The following is a 24979-nucleotide window of genomic DNA, read 5'->3' as shown; positions in this document are numbered from 1 at the left end:
AATTGCTGTCACATTGCGATTGTCACCGCCACAGAACTCTCAACCCTGTCATTTTCCCAGCCACCCAGTCACCCTCCTTCATATATCACAATCAATTCAACTGCTCCACTTAAACTATGAATACATTCGTGGCAGAGTCGCAAGAGTGACGCAACCCGACACAACATCGTATCAATTCAATAAATCTTGCCTAATTCGACCGCACACGACGACCTTTCTCTGCTCCTCCGCTTCCCTGGGCTTCCGGGGTGGACCTCTTTGGAGCAACCCTTTCCTCGCCGTCCGTACGCAAATACGAGTTGGCAAATTTTCTGAATAAACACTAATATGATGCTTCATTTACACGTTCACAGTGAAATCTAATAATGTATAACAGTAAGCAGATGCCCCTTGATTAACACCCTCTGAAATGTTCTTTGGGTTTTGCTGGCAAAGTAATCAAATACGAAAATTTGCAATTTTAGATGATAACGCCTTTTTGCTATTTAAAGGAATGTTTCTTTTGTTATGCGCGTAGTTTTATGAGTTGATGTTGTCGACAAATGCCAGCCAAGGTCTTATACGATTTGCGAAAAAGAACTTTAAAATAATATTATATTATTATGCTAGAAGTTGCAGAAAAAGGTGTTACATCATCCTATAGTGTCTTGCTGAAAATTCCCCCAGAAAGGTCTGTAATTTCCAAATTGGCGTGTCTCAGTTGATTCCGGCGTATTTAACCACCCCCTCCGACGAATGCCTCGTGGCTCTCGCAGTGAAAGCCCTGCCATTCTGTAGGAAACTCCGCTCTCGAAGACGTCGGGTGGAAGCCGCCACCCCATTTTCCTCCTAGTTATTTAGTTTAAATTTTAATTGGCTCACTAATGAATTTACTTTATGTATTTATGTAATTTATTCACCACCACAATCAAACTTGCGGAATATAATAGTGAAGATGTGAAGCGACGTCGGCGGCGGTGGGCGACCGGGTGGGCTTTCATGACGACGCCTCCCACCCACCAAGCCGGGATGTCGCTGGTAAAGTGAAAACGAGCTCTCTCGGAAGGAGTTGGGATGGCGTTTGTTGCTCCGAGAATTGCGAAATTGTGGCAAAGTGGAGGCGACCCTCGGCGTGTCATTTTGTCATATGAATTTTGAACGAGGGGCCAAGCGCACAAAAATTAACCGCCCACCCGACTTACTTATTCATCCGAGTCCGCCCCTCATCTTTAAGTGAAATTCCAATTTGTCCCCTCAATTTGCAATTAATAAATTTTCCATCACTATTTATTGTGTTTTCAATTTTCAATGAGCGCCTCCGTCGCGGTGTGCAGTGAATTGAAATGAGGCAGACTTGAGGGGGGTGGGCGCACTCGGGATGTATATAAATTTCATGTGGTGCAAATGAAAAAAAGAGTGGCAAAGTGCCAAATGAACGATATTGAAATCGTTGAATACGACGTCGGATGATTCGACAAAAGGTGCTCTGATGAGGTGATACACTGCTATAAAATATCAAATAAATTTTATCCCGTACAGAAGATCCTGGATTTTTCACCCACATGAGCGCAGTTCAATTGAGTTTTTTTTTTCATCTACATATTTCCAATGTAATTATATTCCATCTAGAAAGTGCGCACTTCTTACTGACTGTACCTTTAGAATACTATACAAATCAAGTGGTTTTATAGTGTATGCAAATGTATCAAGTGCAAGTTTGGTAGTCCTTCTGGGACTAGGAAGAAATCTCTTTGCATCCAATGTTAATATGTGTACAAGTACAATGGAAATAGACACATTTCTATCATTACCTACCTACAACTTGAATTATATTGAGCAAAATTGTTAGATTTTTGAGTTTTTCTGCATATATTTCATATCATTTTCGTTTAATAGGAATGTAACACGGAACTCTCGCAGCGAATTATCCTGAAAATTGTACTCAATTATCATTAACAAAACCACTGATCAATCTGTCAAATTTGACAACTCACCAGCTTTCGAATTTAGCGGAGAATCGCACCGCAGAATGTATGTATAAAATCGTTCTATAGAATGGAATGATGCGATTCTGCAGCGTTTCTCCAGCTCCTCCTTATCTGCCCGCTGCACTCCGGTAATCATGGCCACGCGATGGGGGTTCGAGGGGATGATTGAGTGGCGAGTGCCAGAGGGCGAGAATCGATTATTGATTGTGATTCTTCAAATCGCAATATTAAATCACACGATAACAATCGAGAGCCCATAAATTCACTCGAAAATTATAATATGCGAAATTGGTGAACGTCACGCCACACGAATTGCTCCCTAATTTTCGAAGAAATTCCGATTGCTACTTTTCACCCGGGGACCGCGCCGTTTTGGGTTGTGTTGTGTGTGGGGTGAGGGGGACATACAGACGGGGATTTGGTATTTTATGAGAACACCCCTCATATGTAAATTCCCTCTCGCCGTGTGTTGTACTGGCAAGGTGTGGTTGGAAATAATAAATCACACAACTTTCATTTCCATCACACGGGCAAAGCCGGGAGGGTAGTGTCAGAGGGGGTGGGATTTTTTCCTCTCGAGGAGAAGGAATCTCCATTGCCTGGCAAGAGACCCTCAATTACGCTCACCATTAAATCATTTTCAATTCACAATTAATCTTTTCACGGCTTTAGAACAATAGCAATGGAGCCCAAGGGCTGGAGGGATGTTTTTTGTGGGCTGTTTTTGCTCCATTGCACGGGACATTCTGACCACAATTTGGCCGAGAGATGGAGGCGAATGCGTGGATGAAGAGCAGAGAAGAAATGCCAAGATTTCTCTCCTCACTCCATCATTATTATCATCGCGGTACCTTCGTGATAATCCGTAATTAATGTTAAACATAACTCGCGAACATATTAATTTGCGCACGTGGATTTGTGTATCCATTAATGCGCGCGACTCAGAATTGGTGTTCGCGAGACAGTTCAGGAGGATCACCGAATTTGCATTAAATGTGTGCACATTGCACTGAGAGAAAACTCAAAAGTTACCACATAAAAGAATAACTAAAGCATTGTCTTAAGTGTAGAGCCTCATAAATAATACTGTTTTATCTTATCTTTTCAGGTACGTTGAAAAAGCAGATGCATTTGGAATTTTCATACTTTGCATTTAACTGTAAGTAAAACTTTCTTCTCAGTGCATTTCTGAGAATGAGCGATGGGATAAAGAATTCTTCTTGTTTCCTTTTGGGCTCTGCAAGAAAACCAGAGAGCGACAATTCATGTGTGAGCTATAAAATCGCAGAAAAACACGTCGAAGAGGAGTTCGAACAACGTCCCGATGCGTGTCTAATTTGCATAATTCAGCGATAAAATTTATAAATAATTGCATGTCCTGAATTCCACAGACATACGACACATTTGAGATCACACAGGGGTTGCGCTTCCCTCTGGGGCCCCCCTTCCGGTCTCCCCCTGGCGAGAAATTCTGGCTGAAATTAAAATAAAGACGTTGAGTTGTGCGCAAAAAAATTAAATTATGTCGATGGAATTGAGAATAAAACGCGCGCCTTGTAAAACATTTCGCTTTCAGTTGCTGTACAAGACGCCCGAACAAAGTGAATATAATTCAGTGTCTTGTACTTTTGGTGGTGGGTTTGGGGGGTTGTGAACGTGAGGATGGAAAATAAACTGAAATGGCAGGTGTTTTGTGTGTTTTCCAGTTGACCTAAACCACACTGGTTGAACCACTCCTGAGCACGCTTCTGTGGCCGACTCAGAGAAACTATTAAATATTGCCTACACGGGATTTTTTCTTCCCATTCAAATGAATCAATAAAGCCCGAGACACTTTCTCTGCAACGCCTTAGGATGATTTTTTTCACATACAGGAGAGACACAGGAGCCGAAAAGGCGACCCCTACTGCTCCTACTTTTTTTCATTTTTTACAATCAAATGAGAGAAAATGTTTCTACAATTCCACCACATTTTTTTTGTATCATTTCTGCTTATTGTGTCTAATTTCATAACAGACTATAATGCCTCATGATATGAGTTACATATTTTGTTTGTATAATTTCCTTTATTCGCATCTTCCTTTGATGCATTTGTCGCCACTGCGACTCACTGCTCTTGTGATCCCACCAGAAAACACCCTCAGACGGCAAATCTCTTGATAATACATGGCAGAAATTCCGCTTGAAGATTCAATCAGAGGAAAGTGGAGATTTTCTTCTCACCCACAGTATCACTTCACGCAGCATCAAATGTGTATAAAGCATAAAAATAATCCTTTTACTAAATAATATCCCCTATTGCAGTGCACAACATCTTCCCATTCACAACATACACAACTCGGGAGTCTCTGGGAATGTTTTCTTTTGGATGACTGGGCGAGGGGGTGGCGTGCGGTGGGGCGGGCGGGGAATATTGAATGGATGGGAATAAATGAATGAATAGATGGTGGAGAAACAGGTGAATTTGCTCTCACGGTATTTATTCTCTCACCATGATACAACACACCGACCAACCCACCCCAAATTGAAATTTTATTCCTTTTACACTGCGCACCATCATCCCTTCTGGTGCTCACCCATGCATTTGGGAATGCCGGGCGGGATGAGACGATGTGAATTCTCTGCACTCGGGGTGAGATTCTTCAGTCGCCTTATGGTGGTGTTCTTGAGGATGCCTCGGACTCGTGGTCCGGCTCCTTCATCAAGGCACACACTCGCTCCGGAGGGTGTCCGGGCGTGTAAGGGGGGTGAAACGAATAAATTTAAGCCTCTTTTCCGATTGCACCGTCCATTGTTTCAATATTAAACATGGACGAAGCGCAATAAATCAATGAACCATGTCCTCTGCATGCTTCTACGGCTGCTGCATATTATGCTCTTCATGGCAATATAACAACACAAGGCAGGAGGAAGCTCCTCCACAGCATATTACTCATACAATGCCCGCCCCCCTGCCCTGGCGTCCCTCTTATTCAACAAAATTAATAATATGCAGATATATTGAGGGGTCCATGCGACGAGACGGCGCGAGAATGGCGTCCGCTCCAATTAATTAAAGTGCCTTTTATTAATAACACAATAATAAATGCGGAAACTAAGGAGCGAGAGAGAGAGAGAGAGGGGGAGTGTCTCCTGGCCACCTAAAGAGGCGAGTTCAAAATTTATCATTTATTATCATTCACGTCCACGAATAAAATTATGAATGTGATTTCCTCTCGACGACAGCGAAACCATACACCTCGGCACCGGGTATTGTGGATGGCATCCCCCAAGAACCCACCCCACGGATGGGATGGAGAAACAACAGCTTTGATTTATGGGTCTATTAAAAGAAAATTCCAACACTGAATTCGCGGTTGAGGCTCATTCCCCGAACCTTTGAGCGGTGCTATAGAATGGACAGGCTCGTTAATTTATTGTTAGATAGAGAAACTTAAGTCTTTGTCTATGAAATTCCTTGTGATTAGAGGGACAGGAATTTTTGGTTCTAAATAAAAATTACGCCGGAGTTCCAGCTCGACATTACAGTATCACGACATTTGGTCGTAGCCTGGAAAATTGAGAAGGCTATTAAGAGTTCCAATCAACATTTGATGCTGCTTCTGCACATAGTTGTCAATTCAAACTGATTTTGAATCGATCTCCCTTTAAAACATTGCCACACTTTTTCAAAGCTTTAAAACATCCCAAATCACCCTTATTTTCCGTACAGACGCCCCTCCTCGCTTGATTCGTGTGTGACACGGGCTTTCTTGCCCGTCTCTTCCTTCGCACTCGTAGGATATCCAATCCGAAACCCTCCGACAAATTGGCTTGTAAATTTACAGACAGAAATATTCATTTCTTCCTCACTGCCGGGCTAATGGTCGGTCCGTGGGGGTGGAGGCAGGGTGGAGGGCAGTCAAAAAGAATTGCAAAGTGAGGCGCGCGCTCCTCGCAAGGATCTGGTCAGTCGTATGCATGGCAGAGCACTAATATCGCCCCAGTGCAAAACACACCGCGCATATCGATCCGGGGAGCACGAGAGCGAGTTGTGTGTCACCCGGTGGGGTGAGCAATTGAAGAGGGTGGCTCCGGGGGTGGCGCACGGCACACAATGTCCGACGACTATTAGCTTTGTTTTTGATTTCGCCCGTGATTTATTGTCGAGATTTATTAAAAAATTTATAAATATGTATACCAAAGTAAATCACAGGGAAAATAGACACAGGCTGTGCGCAGGAGTCTGGCCAGAGAAATCCTCGAGAAGAGAGGAGAGATAGTAAATAAATTGTGACGGGATTTACTTTTCTGGTGGGGCATCTGGCGGCAATGTTGGACCTTTTTCGCATCTCCAGAAATATCAATTTCGACCCACCTCATGAGCCACTCATTACGTGACACTCGACAGCCCCTGGCCAAGGTGGGTTTGCAGCCGTGTCGGCGGGGGATTGAGTGGGAGGGGGCACAGACCGGGCATTGAGACGGGGATGTATTTGTCCGGCATGTGAAGCAATTTAATTTAATTCATTCTACAGCTGAAATTAAATGCATCCTGAAAGGCATGCATTTTCATTTCCATTTGTTTTCCACTCCACCCATTCGCCCACCCACTGTCAACATGCAAGAGATGAAAGTGAACAGAGGGTGACCAACATTGCCAGCATATGCTTGATACCCGAACCTCTTCCATCCGCTCAATTGCATCATTTGCAAGTGATATCATGCGATTTCATTAATTGTTGCTCGCCATTTTCGCCGAGCTTCTTAGGAACGAGGTTTTGAGATCCGTGAATTGGTGCCATTAGAGCGGCCAATTAGGAGTTTCACACATTTTTACAAATAGACATATAAATCGTCTGCTTAATGTGGGCGCTCGTCTTTGAAGAAAGATATACTCATCAAGGTCGTTCATGCGACAAAGAAGTCTTACGCTTTTTATCAGCTAGAGGACCAAATGGAATTTATACAAATACATTTTGAGTGAGAAGATCAACTGGAATATTACTTATGATTCTGTGTGAACTTAAGCAAATCATGAAGAAATTCATCTGTATATAATTTAGAAGTATGAATATTTAATATGAAATTTAATATTAATTAAAATTGAGACATTTCTGTGAGGATAATCACATTTAAACATGAATGCAAAAACTCACCAGTGATTTTTTACACTGTTATAAAATGCATGGAACTACTAATTAGTGCCTATCACCGGAAATTGCCTAATTAATGGACTTCTGTCGTTTCACAAAGCACTGCAAATTTTTCCACGGTAAAATATCCAATGCCTTTGCAGTTTGGCAATGGGACCTTTCTGAAGGACAGCGTGGGCGTTGTGCGGAAAAAGAGTGCTATTAGGAGCACCCTATTGAAATCCTTGTCATTTATTAATTAAATTCCATGAATTAATACCCACACGTCGGTGGGCGGGTGGGCCGCGAAAAGGGGTAAAATTTGTAATTATCATCAATTTCCCATTAAATTTAACATGAAATTGGATGTGCCAAATTAAATTGATGGGAAAAGGATCAAACATCATTCATTACGGCTGTGTAATTGTTCCACGATTGTATGTCCATCTGCGAGCGTTGGTGGGTGGGTTTTGGGGGAATTGTGGGAGGCGATGGCGCCTCTGGCGTGTGCGCGATGGAGCCGCCTGGTGGTCAGGGAATAGCTAGAAAATAGTCGGCAAAATCACCCCCCGCGATATGCAGATTAGCGCGGGATGGTCAGTTTAGAGAGGGAATCAATAGGCTGTCGGCAATAAAATATTCCCTCTCCGCAATCAATGGGTGATTGGGTGGAAAAAAAAGAAGCTGAAGAGAGTGTAATCAATGTTAATTAATTAAATCGCCCAACAGGCTTATGAGAGCGAGAACATGGCCAACAATGAGGCGTGTACAGTGTATTGAAAATGAGCGGAATTAGATGCGTTTATTAATTAACAAAAGCAGGTTGATGATTCTTCTCCCGTCTGCACACACTTCCGGCGCACAAGAGCGTAAGATATGGAAGACCAACTAATTAAATTAGTGATAATATATCCACCCGGAGCCTCACCCTCGAAAATTGCCCCATAAAACTCGATTGTGTGTGTTGGGATGTTCCTGGCGGGCCCCGCGTGTGTATGCTTCCTACCCTAAACCGAGGTTTTTGTTCAATTCAATTAACAAACCCGCATCACTTCTGGCTCGAAACAGAGCCCCACCGCCCACCCACTCCCGGCATGCAATCTCACAAAGGACTCATCTGTTGTCTCATCCACTTTCCACCCCGTCCTCCACCGCAATTATAAAAGACACACATAAACTCTATATAGCGTAATCAAACAAATAATTATCTCAATCTGTGTTCGCCGCTGCGTGTGGCAAAAAGTGGGTGGCGAAATTCAATTTCGCCCCTGCGAGGGTGGGTGGCTTGTTTGAATTGGATTTTTTTAATACGACAATTTCTCCCCAACCGCCACGAAGAGATTTATCCCCGCCCCATGCGTCGGGAAAAAAAGGATGTACATTAAAAATTTTCATTCACTTTTTCGCTGTCTGACGACAGACAACTTTTCAATGTCAGAGTGGTGAAAGCTTGCTATTCGCACTTTCTAGATATATGCTAAATGTTTTTTGGCTCTTGTGTATGTTCTGCTTCAAAGCCTGAGGTTCAGACGCACTGCTTGATCTAAAAACAGATTAAGAATCGACTTTGGAGAACATTAATCACTTTCCGCAAACCAATCTCACTCTGCCATCTATGTGCTGTGCAACTCTGGTGTTTGCAATTTTCTCTTAGCGCACGTCCTCGAAAAAAATAATTTCTGTTTAAGTTGAATTATGGCGAATGGATTGAAGGGGTGACTGGGGTTGATTCCAATTGTGGGGTTGACCCCTATTTTCAATTGTTCGCGTGGGTGGATTTGGGACGAGGTCTGAAAAAGCAATAATAAACGCAATAAATGGCGTGGAATGTAACGTCCATCCGTATAAAGAATTGCACTGGGGATTTTTTGCCGAATTGGTCCTGGCCAACCCCCCAAATTGGCGGGAATCCCGTACTCAAACTCCGCCGAGCCTCAATTCAATAAAGTTGAAAATAATTATTTTGCCAATGTTCCTTCCCTGCTCGACACACACACTTACTGGGCACGGGAGTGGGTTTTTGGGGTGGGTGTGCAGGGGGCCATTTGAATGCTGGAGGCGAATGAGAGCGCAATAGAATTATTGGGAGATAGAGAAATATAAGTTCTTCACTGTGTGTGTATTTAACATCTCGTATTTATATAACAGGCGGGCGCGCTTTAATTAATTTAATTAAAATCCTCTTGTACGAACATTCACTAATTGGCTATTCCTCTCCAGACACACATCATCGTGTTTCTGCCTCTCTACACATGCAATTTCACATTTTATATGGCGAATAAATATGCATGTACATCATTTATTTGTTTGTTTTCATTTGCTTTTTTCTTGCGCCCACCTCTTCCTCCCTCTCGTTCGCGCCTCTTTTCACGCTACCACACCAAATATGTGCCTTTTTTGCTGCTTCAAATTTCATCTTTTCATATACAAATTTGTTGAACCAACGCAGTGCAAATTGCCTCTCACTTTTCCTCATTTGCTAAATGAGTGCTGCAGCTTTTCCGGAAGTTTCTAGAGGGGTTCAAATTAATTACACATACAGTGCATAAACACAATTGAGATTGTCTGTTTTCCTACAAAGTCTCCTATTTCTTCCCTGTCTCTTTCTAGGTGCCATCGAGTCAACGAATTGTTCTCTGTATTGCAGAGAGATATTCTCAAGGGTATTCCGAGGAATTAGCAGAGTGAAATCAAAAGTGATCGAAGTGAAGTCACAAGAACAGCTGCGTAAGGGTGCATTTTGTGACGGCGCAAGCGATTAAAGTCCATATTGGCGCCTATCAGGGGGAGCCTGAGCAATCGTCCCAACACCGCCAACGTCGTTGAGTCTCTGCTGCTGCCGCCGGCGGCGCCACACTTTTCCACGGGCGACGGCAATAGAAAATCCGCCAAACTGGCCGCGTCTATAGCAATGAACCCGCACTACCATCCGTACTCGGAGCTGTCCTCGCCACATCCACCCAGTCCGGACAACAACAACTTCCCGCCACTGGCCGGCGGCCATCACCACAACGGCCATGGCCCCTTCATGTCCATGGAGGGGCAGCAGGGATTCCACCAGATCAACAACAACATCGGACCCATCAAACACTGTGGCGGTTGCGGAGGTGAGTGCCTGAATCTATTCAAGTTTGAGGGTATTCACAATAGGTTCTCAATATGTTTGGCCAAATTAAATTCCCAGAAATCAAATTGAATTATCCTCTAACATTCTATATTGCGTCCGAAATCGCATAAATTGATGATAATGGACAATTCTCTAAAATTGCTATTTTGGTTTCCAATGAGAACATAATAGCAGCAGCTGAAGATGGTAATTGATAGGCTGAAACTATTTTAGAGTCAATCACCCCCAAAATAGCAGGAAAATTATTGGATACAAAACAATTACGGAGGAATAAACAATTCTTTGGGACTATGAAACAGCTGACTTCCATTTCAGGCTTCATTTCAATTAATTGAATTTTACAGCTCGGGAGATTTTCCAACAAGAAAATTGACTCTTAATTACACACTAGAGGATCAATTCGAAACCTCCTGTTTCGCTTTGAGGCCTAAGGGAATCACATTTTTTAAAATAATAACTCTCTGAGCTGAAAAGGCACGACAAAAGGAGATTTTATACCTTCTCCATTGCGTTGGAAAGTCGGTCGGATTGAGTGCTGCAAATAAGGGAGGGCGGATTGATTCGTCCCTCGTAAATCTCTGAGGGTAAATTAAATAATTTTTCATGGATAATTCAGGGATGTGCCGGGGTGTGTGTAACACAATACAAATAATTGATTTCATCCTCTTCGGCGACCAACAGGTAAAATCGTGGAGAGATTCTTCTTGCATGCACTTGACAAATACTGGCACAACTCCTGCCTGAAATGTTCCTGCTGCGGTGCAATGTTGGCTGACATCGGGAGCAGCTGCTACACGAGAGCCGGGATGATTCTGTGCAAGGCTGACTACTCCAGGTAAGGAAGCTGTCACTCATTTGGTTATTCTTGGGCGCATTGAAGAGAACGAAGGGCTTCCAGCGGGGGTCCGGGCGAAGAAAGAGCCATACAGCTCGAGTTTCTTCGTGGGAACTTGAGACTCTCTCCACTGTCCTCACTCGAAGGGGTCTTCACGGGTGCGCGGAGAGGCTCTTGAGGGATTGAGGACCCTATTTGTATTCAATTCACTAATTTTCTTCATCAATGGATCGCATGCAGTCTGCAAAGTTTCAAGAATCTTGAGAACACTGAAATATTAGGATTGTCAATGAGTTTTTTTCAGCAATCTTCATATAAAATTGCATGTGTAACTAAATGTTTCTAAATGCTTGTGGTGAAGATGAAAGAATTTGCACAAGAAAACTTAAAGTTCAGCTGATTTGCACGCAGTATACTCAGCTCACTCAATGAAAAGTTTCATAAATTTCGGAGTCCCAGCAATTCCTCTGCTCGACACTTTTTTATTCGACGCCGAGATCAACCCCAGCTGAGCAAGGCGGGAGGTACACTGAGAGAAAAGGGTCAGTGAGCGCGCGTTTCCAAGAATCCCACACACATTCGCGTGAATTTATGCCACTGTACGTCAGGCGGGATCTGTGGGAGCGCGCACAGCCAAAAACAATTGTAATACAATAAAATAAATACCGAGGGATGCTGAGGATGGCGGGGACGGAGGGTGGGGTGTGCCAAGCAACTTCCACACACAGTGGAGCTCTCCTGTTCTCTCTCACCCAAAGTGAAATTGTGTGCTCCTCATTGATTATTCCGTTCATGAAGTCGTCGGTTTGCACATTTGTGGAAATTTGAATTTTTATCGCGTTATCGCGTCACTCAAGTAAATTGCGAATTATATTGTCTTTTTGCGTCTCTCCCATTATTTCTTACTCTCATTCACTTTTGCTGCACTTCCAACTGGTTTTCGCCTCTTGGCACTTCTTTTTTTCGGGACGCCACAGTTTCTGCCCTCGTCCTACACCTTCCTGCCTGGCAGACACTCTGCAAGATGCAAATGTCATTCAGCCATAAAAGGCGATGGAAGGGCATTTCTCAGGATGATGCCTATTTCCCTGAGTGCAAAAACCACTCTACAATGATGCGATGAAACTCCTCAATATCGCCTCCTAATATTGTGAAATATCTCCCTCTCAATCGCCGAGAATTTCTAATTAATATTAAACAGAGAGGAGAGAACCGTAAGGTACCCAGCAATTCCCAATAAGATCCCATAATTGGCACTTTGATGTATCTCTTCGGTAAATCCCAACTAGTGTGGAAGATGAAGAGGGAAAAAAGGCAAAAACGCCCACAAAAATAAATCCCAATTGATTGAAAAACATCAAACCGACATGGTTTTTGCCTCATATTCGCTCTGCGACTGCGAAAGTGTTCGTGACGCTCCAGGTGTTCTCCTGTGCACCTAAAGCCAGACTTGCCAGGCCTCACTAATTGGGGACACTTTTAAGTTTTTGGAGCATGAGCAAACTGCCAGGCAGGGGTAATCGCATGGAGGTCGGAGAGGTCAAGAAGAGCAGACTCGTCGCATAGGAAGGTCAGAGGTGACTTTTTGCTTGAGCACAGGAGAGAATTGGATGCGTGAAAAAATGCAATTAAGGCATTTTTTCCGCCTCCACCTATTGGAAGCAAGTTGGATATTAACCCCATGGCGAATGGACGGAGAAATCTCAATTAAATTGGATGCAGAGTAATTTGAAAATTATTTCTGCGACGCGGAGGGTCACTGATGGCATTGTGAAAGACATTCCGCACACCTTGAGTCAAGGGTGAAGAGAGTAAGAGAGACGACGGGCAAGGGGCTGAGGAACCCTCGTTACATATGTCGAGGGGCGGAAAAAAATTGTTGGAATGTATGGATGTTGAATGTGATTCAATTCAAACTATGTAGAGGAGAGCTGGGCTTCTAGAGAGAGGAATTTGAAATTACATTAAGACGAAGTGAGTTGTTTTTTGTTCCTCATTTTATTACTAATTTCAATTTAAGTTTAGACTAAGCTATTTTATGTGTAAAATAGGCACTAAAAATATCTTGAGAAATATATATCAATTAAATGTAATTTTATTGACACAATTTTGCTCCGTATGAAATTTAACAGATAAAAATAGTATTGAGTCCAATTAAAATCCAATTTCCACGGTTTGTTTCTCAATTCTTTCGCCACACTCTCCGGTCTGTGCCTTTTAGTTTCCCGATGACCGATATCTGGGGGTGAACTCCACCCCCGAAACATTGTATTGTGAATTAAATCAGATTGACTTTTCACCCTCATGCTCATCGATTCTCCATGCCCTCCACATGCCATCAAGTATCTGATCCGCCAACAATTGAAATAAAATGGAAACACAATTTTCAATTTTCCATTATTTTCTCTCACTTCACGTTCGTCTTCGCTGTCTCGCTTTTCCCGCTCAATTTCCCCGGTGTTTATTGGGAGTTGCTGGAGAATTGCTTGGGAGGAAAATTGGGGAAGTTTCCCAAACCCCCACACCGTGCTAAAACCCCTTTCCACCAGATGAATTTCCACCCCAATCGTGATATAATATTCCAGGTGAATGGGAATCGGGACCCAGTGAGAACAGTGAATCCTGCCATCCTCCAATTATAATTGTTTTATGCACAATTTGCGAGGCATGAATTCTAATTAAATTAACGAAACGAAAACGATACAAACTATGACTAACAGAAAGTGGGCGAATGGCACGGGGTTTGAGTTGTCGGTACACCCAAAGTCGGAGGGTTTGTTTTTGCACTCGCAGGCGCTCTCGCTCTCCCCTCAAGGGGTGTTTATACATAATGAGAGAGAATTGCTCCGGAGGACGTAGTTTCGTTTTAATTTGTTTCACACGCTGCTGCCGCCTTGTATGGGCTTTTGTATCCCAGCCCGAGAAAGCGAGGCGGCATGAGGGGCGCCCAAATGGGCGTCTGTGAATGAAGGGTGGCAATTTTCGTGGTACTTTAATTACATTAATTATTAACCATAATGTAATGCATACAATGTCATAAATTCACCACCACCGTCGCAAATTCCTCAACATAATGCACAGAAAGGAAAATGCATCCACTTCTGCATTATCGTCAGAACACGAGAAGCTTTCAATAAATTGTGGGTCAGAGGGTCAAGATAAAACCGCTGGTGCTTCATACTGAGCCTAGATTTAACTCAAAACCTCAGGAATATATGCGAAACCACGAAAACTAAATTACTTTCTGCGATATGAGATTCTTGATCGCTTTTGCCGTGGGTCCTTTTAGCGGAAAAGCGCGAAATGCTGTGCAAATAGTTTTTCAACGCGGGAAAACAACCCTCTCTAGATCACCATTGACACCCACCGCCCACTCGCCGAAAGCAAAAAAGCTCACATGGCGAAGAGCGCGCTCAGAAAACTCTACTCACTCCCTCTGGAAAAATCCACCTCATTTCAATTTTATTTTCAACTGTCCACAGCAAACAGAGTCACACATCTCTCGAAAATTGTGTATCTCATTTGATTTTCATCTCTGTAGCCTGTGTGTGCCCACATTTGAAATGTTTCGCGGCTGAGGCGTGCAATTTTCTCTTGAATTGTTTCCAACAAATTGGATTTTAAATTAAAAACAAACTTGTGAGCGAGTTTAGTTTGATTTACGTTCTCGATATGTGAAGCTCAGCCCGAAGGATGAGTTTTGGGAAAAGAGGAAAACATTTCTCAGTGCGATAAATCTTCACTGCAAATTAATCGAGATTGAAGAAAGTGAATCTATCTTGTATTTTGAATCAGGTTTAAGTTTTATCTGCATTTTCTAATAACAAAAATGCATAACAACTTAATGTCACAACTAAGTCTCTGTATTTTAATGGTAAAATAACGGTGGAAAATTTCTGGAGGATCATTGACGATATTTTTGTGAATTTTTAGCCTTTTATGGCATCCACTAACTAACTTTCCACTACAGCCAATAAATTATACTAATTGGAAGAATTTATTTAATTTAAAATTGTCTCGAAAAATAAATTGCAAAAATTGCACGTCATTTTATTTTATGATAATTTTGCAGTCTGATATTTTCCTCCAGTTGTTGCTTGGCTATCAAATCGCTTGAATTGAATTTACTCCCATTAGCATTGTCAATGGTTATGGACATCAATTAGCAAAATGACCAACTCCTCGAAATTGGGAAATTGAGAATTTGTCACTTGAGCAGAAATAAATTTTCCCTTAGTAATCACATAAATTCATAGGGGGATTTTTCGCCTGGACAGGAGCATTGATTAAATCTGTCAATGAATTAATTGTGACGATAATAAATAGGAGAAATGTGAAAATTAATCAATTGTGGCTATCCTTAGGCACTTTTCCTTCACTCATCCGGAGTGCCAATTATAAATACACACACGCACGACTTCCTGAGAACACTCCCAACCATCTGAGCTTTCGCCATGAGCTCTCCACGCAAGCTTTGTGCGTGTGTAAGGGAAAAAAGGGGTCTCGGCGAGAATCAATTTGCCTGACAAAGTCGCGCTCTCGGCATGCTAAATGAAATTTTAATGATTATTTGCACTGATTTCATCCAATTAGGCCATAATCCTCGCTCGAGCAGCTGGAGTATAACTTTTTCCCGCCGGATGACTCACAATTCAATACGTCATTTTCTTGTCATTCCCGCCATTATGGATTTCATGTTCTTATTAAGGAGCTTCGGGGAATTTATTTTGCAACCATTCAAATCTAATCTCGCCTCCGCCAACGGCTTGTCAAATGTCAATTTGTCTCTCATGCTCTTGCCAACCACCCTTGAGTTCCTTCTCACTGGCTGAGGCGCTCTCCACGAAGGGGCGTTGGTTCGGTCAAGACCACGTGTCGAGTTAGTTGCCACCTAAGACAGAAAGTGTGGTCCGAAATTCAAGGTTTTGCGGACTTGTGATCAGAGAAATGGAAATCAAATCGAGCGTCCAATGAGACGAACTCCCTTGAAACTTCTTAATTATCCATACAGAGAGTGAAATAATCAAGATCCAGCCCTGGTGACGTGTCAAGTCCGTACTGAATTGGTGGCTGGGGTGCTGACGAAATCCTCCGTCTCGTCTAATTGTAGCATCCCCCGGCCCATCGGCACTTGGGAGGTGCGATGATGGTGGGTTTGCCATATCTAAAGTATAATAGTGCCAGAGGACGTTTAAATCCTTGATTAACGAATCCAATTAGAGCGCTTGTTTTGCCAGGCAGCCAGGCGGCTGCGATGATGACGAGGCGACCAAGGGGTTGGTGCTCGAAGCCACCGAACGGGGGTTTGCGGGAGAAGTTCACTCAGGCGAACGATTGTATTTTAACTAACCACCCATTCGCCGCCTCACATGTGAGCGTGTCTACTGAGCATCATAACGATGAGCATTGTGGCGCGCTGAGGGGGTGAAATTGGAAATTTTAACCCTTACCCCAGGGCCCCACATCAAAGTGTGAATCACGAGGCGAACATCTTCGGCTGTGCGCCTCGCCCCCGCCCGCCCCCTAAATGCGATATTCAAATCATTCCCACGGCAAATTCGCAATCCTGTCTCGCTTTTTTGCCACCCCTGCCGCCCCTGCACTGGGGCTCCAGTCAGGCCACAAATATTTTTCAATTGCGTGCCTCACAGAAATGTAGACATTCTATTTCTCGTGTGCCGAGAACATTGAGCGAGAAGAGCAAATATACAAGTACACATTGGATCTGTCTAGGTGTCTAATGCACTTAAGTTTGCAGTTGGTGCATGAATTATTGACTTATTCTTTAGAATGTTGGATCTAGTGAGGAGCAATTGAGCCGAGAAACTGGCATTTCTGAATATTCTCAGTTACCTCCTTTCTACCTACCTCTTAATTGCAGCAGGAAAAGTCTAAATTAATTTCTTGAGACACCTCGACTCACTAAGTGTGTGAAACACAAATAAACTTCAATTAAAAATCAGATTAAATCTCGCAGGCGAAGGAGTCCATGGGGGTGGACTTGTGCGAGGGTGGTCCGGAGGAGAAGTTCGAAAAAAAACATCAAAGAAATCATTTATTCCATACGCACACAGTGAGTGACGTTGGCATAGAGAAATTATTCAATTGATGCTCAATTTGGAGTTTTGCGATTTTTGACACGAACAGATTTTCAGGCTGTTTGAGAATGAATTTAATAGAATAAAAACAAATCGTCAAAGGCGCCTCGAAATCACTTGGCATGATGATGGAATGCGTGAAAAAAGGTGCCTTATTTGGTGTGTTTGTCACTCTTTATTACTCGCCTGCGAATCAGTGGGTGGAACAATTTGATAAAGTTACCTTAAGTCATTAACAAATAAACCTCCACTGCTGCGCCACCCTTCGGCATTCCAACCCCATTTTAATCAACGACACTCGCGCGCTCTCATTGTTCGCGTGTCACGTGTGCTTATTATCAGGCTCCCAACTATTGGGGGCCGGGGGTGTTCTATATAATACCGTTGAAAGGCACATCACCTAATTAGGCTGTGTGTTTTCATTGGCACCCACGGGGTGGCCCAGGTTCTCCCGGGGAGCTGTGATTGGGTGGGTGGCGAAAGTTCGCGCGCTCTCGTCGGGTTGCGCAGCACTCCCCAGAGCGCCCAAAGTTAAACACAAACTAATGAGTTAATAACGATCTAATTAGTGCATAACTTGTGACTCTCAAGCGGAACACTCATATATGGCCAATATTCGATAAATTTCGAGAGAGTTTTCCTATAACTTCCTCATGATGTTGCTGCGCAAACTTTGAGCATATCAGGTCATGATTTGTTCCGCATTCGCTGCAAGATCTTTAGTTTATGGCAAATGAATATTTCTTGGAAGGCTTCCATTACTCACAACACAACCAACTGTTGTCAATATCTTTCTATGAATCATCCTGTATTCCTGTCTGAGATTGCTTTTCTGCGACCTAGCGTTTGAAGTTCTTCCTGAAATTATGAATTGAAAAAGTTCATGGTGTACGTAGAGCTTTCCACAATGTGCACTTTTTCCCTCCACGCCATGAGATTTCTCCTAATTTCGCCTTGTGAGAGCTGCTGAGAATGTGCAATATTCTTTCGCTAGGAACCCATATTCTCCACCCACTCGTCGTCGGCACACATGACTTGTGCTTCAATGTGCTCGACTTTCCTTAGCTAAATAATTATCCCTCCAATATACGAGGCGGGCGGAAAACCTCTAATACCCTCAGCTGCTGCACAGATACAGCGCACGATACGTCGAAATTTGAGTTGAAAATTAGTTGAGTGAAGTATAATATGGAATGTGTAATGAACTTTAGTAATTAATTAATACTGCACCTCCAGCAATACTTAACCAACCCTCCTCACAGTCGAAGGCGAGTTGGGGAAATAGTGCAGGAGAAAATCGATTTCAACACTCTCGCATGCAGCAATTTGCAAGCGGGTGCCTTCGGTGGGTGGTTGAAAAAAAAGCTCTGAGAGTGTGCTTTCGTGCTTTCGATTCGGGCGAGTGGAGCGAGAGTAAAATAGTTAAAAGCAACAATACAGTAATCTCGCTGAATGGAGGAGTGAAGAATGCCACCAAGTCTCAGACAGCGAAGCCTAGATTCGCGTAAAAATTGTGCGATTCTGCTGTTGACCGTGTGAAATTGCATGGGAAAGTTTTCACTGAACATCCCAAATCTGTTCGATTGCAGCATCTGTGGATGGCTTGCGAGGTGACAACGCGAGAATTGCGCTTCCTCTTCGCCATTCCGGCGGGCGTGGGGAATTGTCATCGTGAAATGGATTGAAGGAATGCAACAATTCTTCATTATTTTTTAATAATGACGATTCAGGATAATTGCGAGATGGGGTTGAAATATGTTGTGTGCCAGGTGAATTGCGAGAGTCAACAACACGTCAAGAATATTAAATTTCACACGGGTTGACGAGGGGGTGGCAAAAAGCGCGGGTGGAAAGCTCGGTTGTCCGTGGAGCGTCTCCACTTTTTTGCAGCAGAGAGTTCGATATTGCATATTTTACTTGGTCTATACATGAAAATTGTCATTGTGCGCGCCCTCTCGAATGCACAGCAATTATTTTGTACTGAAACCCCTTCATGCCAACCACATTCTGCCAATTTATTGCTCCTCAGCATCTCGCTATTTGTTCTTGTTTCTCGGGAAGCAATATTACTGTCTTGGTTCTTGTTTTGCAACAATAAAAATATGCCTTTGATTTATTTGTCATTTTGAGTATCAGTACTGTGATTTATACTGCTTCTTTTGTTGATGCATTTGTGTGGCATTTTCCGAAATTTCAATTTTTGCTTCTAAATTCAACAACTGTGCTCTCATATTACTTTGAGCCAAAAGTATATGGAGAATTTTGACACAGCTTGCGATAAACTTAGATCATCAATCACTAGATAATTTAATTACATATTTGTCGTGATGTGAGGTCAATCATCAATTAATTTCTCCAAATTGAATTGGAAGCATTCAATTTTGAGCTCTTCCATGGCAAATGCACAGAGATTTTTCTTCAATTTGTCCCTAATCCGTCAATAGTCATTAGTTGAATCTAGAATGGAGCAGTTTGTGGTTAGTGGGTGGCAGAAAGGGGTTGACAATCATTGTCGCTATTATTGCCATTGAAATGTAACTTGATTTTCTTGATTATTGTGTCATCACACATCTCATCGATGGAGAGGAAGCTCCAAGACCATTCACAGCCTCTCCCAGCGTCCGATTTGTGGTGCCTGAGTAATGATAAATTTCTAGCCGAGGGGTTGGCACAAATTCACTTATCGCCGTCCCTTTGGCTGAATTGGGAAGATTACATAGAAAATTCAGCTCGTTTCTGCAGGGGTTGGAACACACACACACGCGCGCTGTTGCTGAACACAGTGAAATTGTGTGCAATTGTTTCGGCTAAATTGAGGATTTAAGAGGACAATTATGAGGGAGAGAAGTGCAGCTAAATTTATATCAATGTTGTGGCATATTGTTCCAATTTATCAAGCTCATCTCCAACCCTCCATCTTTAATTCACTTAATTTCACATTTTTTTTCTCTCTCCCCCGCTAAAAGGTCATTTTGGGCTTTAAATTAATTTCCTCCTGACTTTATTGGGCAACAAGAGCAAAAGAATGGGCCCATAAGTGTCTAACAAGAGGGACGACTGGAGGAGAAAAAACTAAAATTAATTGAATAGATGAGCAATTTACACGAAATTCTCTACGCAAGATTCATTAACTAATCAACTGTGTGAATGGTATCTGTGACTGGGTAATAAATAAAAATCAACTGGGCAAAGTGTGTCTTAACACTCCTAATCCAATTACTTATTAACGCTGAAACGTTTTCCACCCACACCCCCATCGACCACCATTCAATTTGGCACCCTCTCGAATTCGCCAGCAGCCCTGCGCGCCACTGACCACTTTTGCTCCCCGAAAATTCCCGTCCATTACTTTAATTAACAGCATGTATACAAAACTCGTCCGTTTCCAACCCTCAGCGCCATACATTACCAGCCGCCACCCAGAATGAGACAGATAGAGATGGATGTAGTATGTGTGGCTCGGATGATGAAGAAAAGGGGCCAAATTGGGCATCACGAGGGGAGCAATTCTACCGCCTTTCATCCTTCAAAAATTCCCCGCACTCACGAAAACGGGTAGCGACTCCCCACACCCTCGAAGTTCACCCCAAAGAGGCACATTTTAGGGATGCACCGCCACCCTTACCAATGGCCGATCCTGCATTTTGATTGGATTATTCTTGTACAGAAGATGAACACGTGTTTCCGCTGGGCTTTATTGTTAAATTACAGTGCGGGGATTAACTAGGTGAAATTTGCACTTGAAGACTCAATTGAATTTGGTGACTGAAGTCAGGCTTAAGACTTCATCCATCTTGTCTTGCCTGTGCTGATCGCTTGTCTCATCCATTTTTCCCAAAACTGATTGGGAGCCCTTATCTTTATTTTCTACATCTGCGTTGAACAGATCTTATTTCGCGATTTTACTAGAACTTCATTTTCCAGTGCCGGTCTGGATGTACCTAACCATTGTCCACAGTGTATTCCGCTCACATTTAAATGGCAACCGCCATCAACCCCTTTCGCTGCGCCTCCTTCGCGGTGACAATCGGCGAGCAAAGTGGAAAAATGGTGATGAGTGCAGAAAGTGTGTCTGCGTGGGTGGCTGGGCGGGCTTGACTTTTGTGTTCGGCAATAATAATGATGGAGTATCTCGAAGCTCGCAAGCAATATTCGTGATTAATTCTGTGAGAGAGTGAACTGTGTGGGGTGGGCCTGAAGGAATAGAGTTTTCGAATTAGCAATCAGCTAAATGGCCTTCTCGTATGCTCACCCACCCACAAACCAGAGTCACCCTGCCAGCCAGAGAGACGACGACGACATCAAATGTTGGCGCGCGCTTTTGTTGCCAGAACTGTGGGGTGGTTGTGCGCGCCCGGCAAAACACAGCAGCACAACATAGTGCCACCCTTGGAGACACACTTCCACGAGTGGCGGGGGCCCGAGGGGTGGCAATTCACTCTCCATTTCACCTTCTTCAATCCTTTTACCACCCACACTCTCGGGACGCCGCCCTCCCAAGGGGAGAATGTAATTTTGTAATAAGAGCAAATTGAAATTAATTCCATGGCAATTAATGAGAAGCGAAAGACTTTCTCTCGTGCCCCCCAAATAAAATTCCATCTGTCATAATACAGCAATTCTCCATTAGGCTGTAACTGCGAGATTGCCGCGCTCGGCGCTCACAAATACGCCAAATCCACCACCGTCGAGATGCTCAATCAAAATCCTCTTTAGCATATTGTTTATGCCTCAATCGCTGACACGTTAGTCAAATTGCCACACTCACTTCTGTACGCCAGTGACGAGCCTGGAGGAGGAAAAATGGATTTTCCCCTCGAACCTCGGCAACTCCCAAAATTGCTTCCAACGCTACAATTGCTTATCAGAGAATTTTTCCATGGTTGTGCAGAATTTATGGTGTCTCCTGTGTCCTTTTCTCTCTTCGATAAGGCGACAGAATTTACACAAGATGAAATTTATGCAAAAATGCTGTAATTGCAGGTGAAATTCCAGCGAAGAAATGGGACGGTAGATAAGGGAACTATTTATATGAGAAATTTATTGAGATATGTTTCTACTTGCGATGCAACGACAATGAAGTGATGCGAACTGGTAGCATTGTTAAGAAAATCAATGCAACGCGCATTTCATTCTGACGCTAAAAAATACTTTTAAATCATCATTGTGAAAATTCGCTTCCACTGCCGACGATAAATCATTATACCATTCTAATTAAGTAGCCAAAAAATTATGATTCTTCTGTGGACATAAACAGAAAACAATAGCTCAAACAATTCATCTTAGATCTTACTCGTTTTAGTATGCATTCAGAGATGTGTTTCTCCTCATAACAACTTTGCATTCTTTCGTAGCATTGCCTTTTTTGTGCTATCTCTAATTTTTCAATGAATTTTATTTAATTCGCCACGTAAAACACATTTTTGCTGGTACACTCCTTTTGCAGTGGGGCTCTTGATGATGATAATTTGTGTGAGTGGAGAGGAAATTAAAAAAAGGGAAGAAGAATTTGATAAACAGAGTCTGTTCGTGGAAATTAATTAAGACACTCTTAATGAGGTAGAGGAGGATCCGAGGCAAGGAGCTCCTCCACAATCCGCAGCGAATGAGAGAGCGAGAGAGCGAGAGAGGGAGAGAGAGAGAGAGAGAGACGGAGAGGGAGAGTGGCATACAATAAAGAGGCTTCTTTATCGTCATGTCTCGCGCGTATAAGTGAGTGTGCTTGAAAATGGCAAAAGAAAATAATTATGTAACGAAGAAACAGCCCTAATTACTTGATATTCGAGGCGAGTGGGGGTGGGCGGGCGCCCCCTTGGAGTGTGTTTTGGAGCACACGCGCGCAATTATATCGAATCCGACCAACTTCTTTAATAAACTCCGACATATATGAATTTTAATTAAATCCTTTAATATTAATTAAATTTCATCGTCATACTCCCCGTCACCGATGTTGCCGCACAAATGAGTTTCGCCACCCCCTCGGCGCGACCAACTTTCTCCGGGAGATCCGCGAGGACGCGAAGACAGGACGGGGAGGCGCGATGACGCCCAGATGCTCCCGGCCCGGCGCGTTCCCAGCCGCCCCGGGGAAATTAATGTGCCACAGGGGCGTCCCGCAATTGGCAGGAAAAGAAGGGGATCCCAAACATCCCATTTCCTCTCATCAATACGTGCCACACACCTCGTCGCCTAGCCGAGAATTTCCCCACTTGAAATTAATTAATTGAATTCCCACCCACACTATAAGACCGCAAAACCCAAGGGGAGAGCGGCTGCTGCGGGGGCGCATTGCGATTGTCTGGAAGCCCTCGTGTTGCCAAATGCGAATGCCATCGATTTTGCCATGGCGCACGATCTTACCCATTGGCTTTTCTTATCTTTGCAGGATGTTCGGGATGTCAGGCGCATGCAGTGCATGTGGACAAACAATCCAAGCCAACGAATTGGTGATGCGAACAACATCGCAACTTAGTAGTAATCAAGCGGTGGGCAATCCTAACCAAAATCTACAGAGTCAGGTGCAACACCAGGTGTTTCATCCCAAGTGTTTTGCATGTTCAAAATGTGCAGTGCAGCTAATGCCAGGCGACAGGTAAGATCCTCTATCGTACATAGGAAACCTTATCATTTTCATTGGAGATCCAAAAAACCCTTAATCCTATATATTTGCGCGCTTTTAATCTGTTGGAGAGTCATATTTTTCGCCTATTTCGAACACATTGCGCATTTCACCAAGAGATTTATAATTCTGACATTCTGGAGAGGAAATACTTGTTAAAATTATTCGCTCATGCAGCACTGAATTTTTCTAAAGACTATGGAGTATTTGAGAGTCAAATTGTTGGGAATCGCCTGCGCTTTCCCTCTCCATTTTGGCGGCATTTCAATGTGAGGGGCGTTATTAGGGCAAAAAAACTCGGGCACAAATCCATCTTCAGGGAGGACACTTTTTATTGGCCATTTCTTGTGACGCTCTGTGAAAATAGAAAAGTCGACAAAATATGGGATTTTTTGATGACTCTCATATGCGATATATTAAAAATTTTACGATTCCAGATAAAAGTCCAATGATTTGTATGATTTCTTCCCCGTTGGGCTACAGTTATTCCTCTTCCTTCTTGCAGGTATTACATGTTGGCGGGCAGTCTAGTGTGCGAGCAGGACTGGCAGAAGTTGATCAAGAACACGGGCGCGAGCACGGGAACGCCACCGATCCGGAAGGGCAAGGTCGGCAGACCCAGGAGATCCAGAGACTGAGAGGCTCCGCGTCTGGGACGGCCGCCCAAGATCAAAAAGGAGGAGGAGGCCACCAAGTTGCTGCTCACGGCGCCGCCAATTCGCGAGGAGGACTTCGCGCGCGCCCATGCAACTCCAAGCGCCCCACCGCCCGCCGCGTCCCAGCCGAATGAACACCTCTACAGCAGCCTGTACGGCCGTGAAATGGAGCTGATGAAGAAGATGATCAAGAGTGAGTGCGGCATGGAGCCATTCGGCCAGCCGCACTACTCGTATCACATGAGGGGCGGCTATGTCCCGCCGGTGGCCGTCCCGCCGCACTTCTACCCGCCAGAGATTGATGTGGGCGGGAAGTTCTACCATCCGCCGCCGGGGCAGCGGTTCGCGCCTCCGCCGGTCTGCAAGGTTGAGAAAGACGATTTCCAGGGCTTCATGCATCCGTTCGCTGGCGGCGGCGAGCGGCAGCGGCTGGGGCTGCTCAAGCCCGTGTATGAGGTGGACAAGATGCCACCCGAGACGCTGGCCCTTCCCTCTCCGAAGGTCTTCTCCGGACAGTTCGACATGATGGGCGGCGGCTGTCCCAACGGCGATCCTCTCAGCGC

At 43.8% G+C, this 24979-nt stretch overlaps 1 protein-coding gene across 2 annotated transcripts in view; it reads left to right on the top strand.

Annotated features, from left to right (window-relative positions):
- LOC132262751 (LIM domain transcription factor LMO4) overlaps nt 1–24425 on the top strand; it is an 80699-nt gene extending 56274 nt beyond the window's left edge. For both annotated transcript variants that reach the window (XM_059762157.1, XM_059762156.1), the window contains 4 exons: nt 9692–10188; nt 10890–11043; nt 23527–23733; nt 24266–24425. In XM_059762157.1, coding sequence (XP_059618140.1) covers nt 9993–10188; nt 10890–11043; nt 23527–23733; nt 24266–24398 — 690 coding nt within the window. In that variant the 5' untranslated portion in view covers nt 9692–9992 and the 3' untranslated portion in view covers nt 24399–24425. The remainder of the gene's footprint in view (nt 1–9691; nt 10189–10889; nt 11044–23526; nt 23734–24265) is intronic.
- The last annotated feature ends 554 nt before the right edge of the window (nt 24426–24979 follow it).

Source organism: Phlebotomus argentipes, unplaced genomic scaffold (assembly GCF_947086385.1).
Source record: "Phlebotomus argentipes unplaced genomic scaffold, Phlebotomus argentipes genome assembly contig_15, whole genome shotgun sequence".
Lineage (NCBI taxonomy): Eukaryota > Metazoa > Arthropoda > Insecta > Diptera > Psychodidae > Phlebotomus > Phlebotomus argentipes.
The sequence above is the reverse complement of the archived record's forward strand: the minus strand, read 5'-3'. Positions and strand labels throughout refer to the sequence as shown.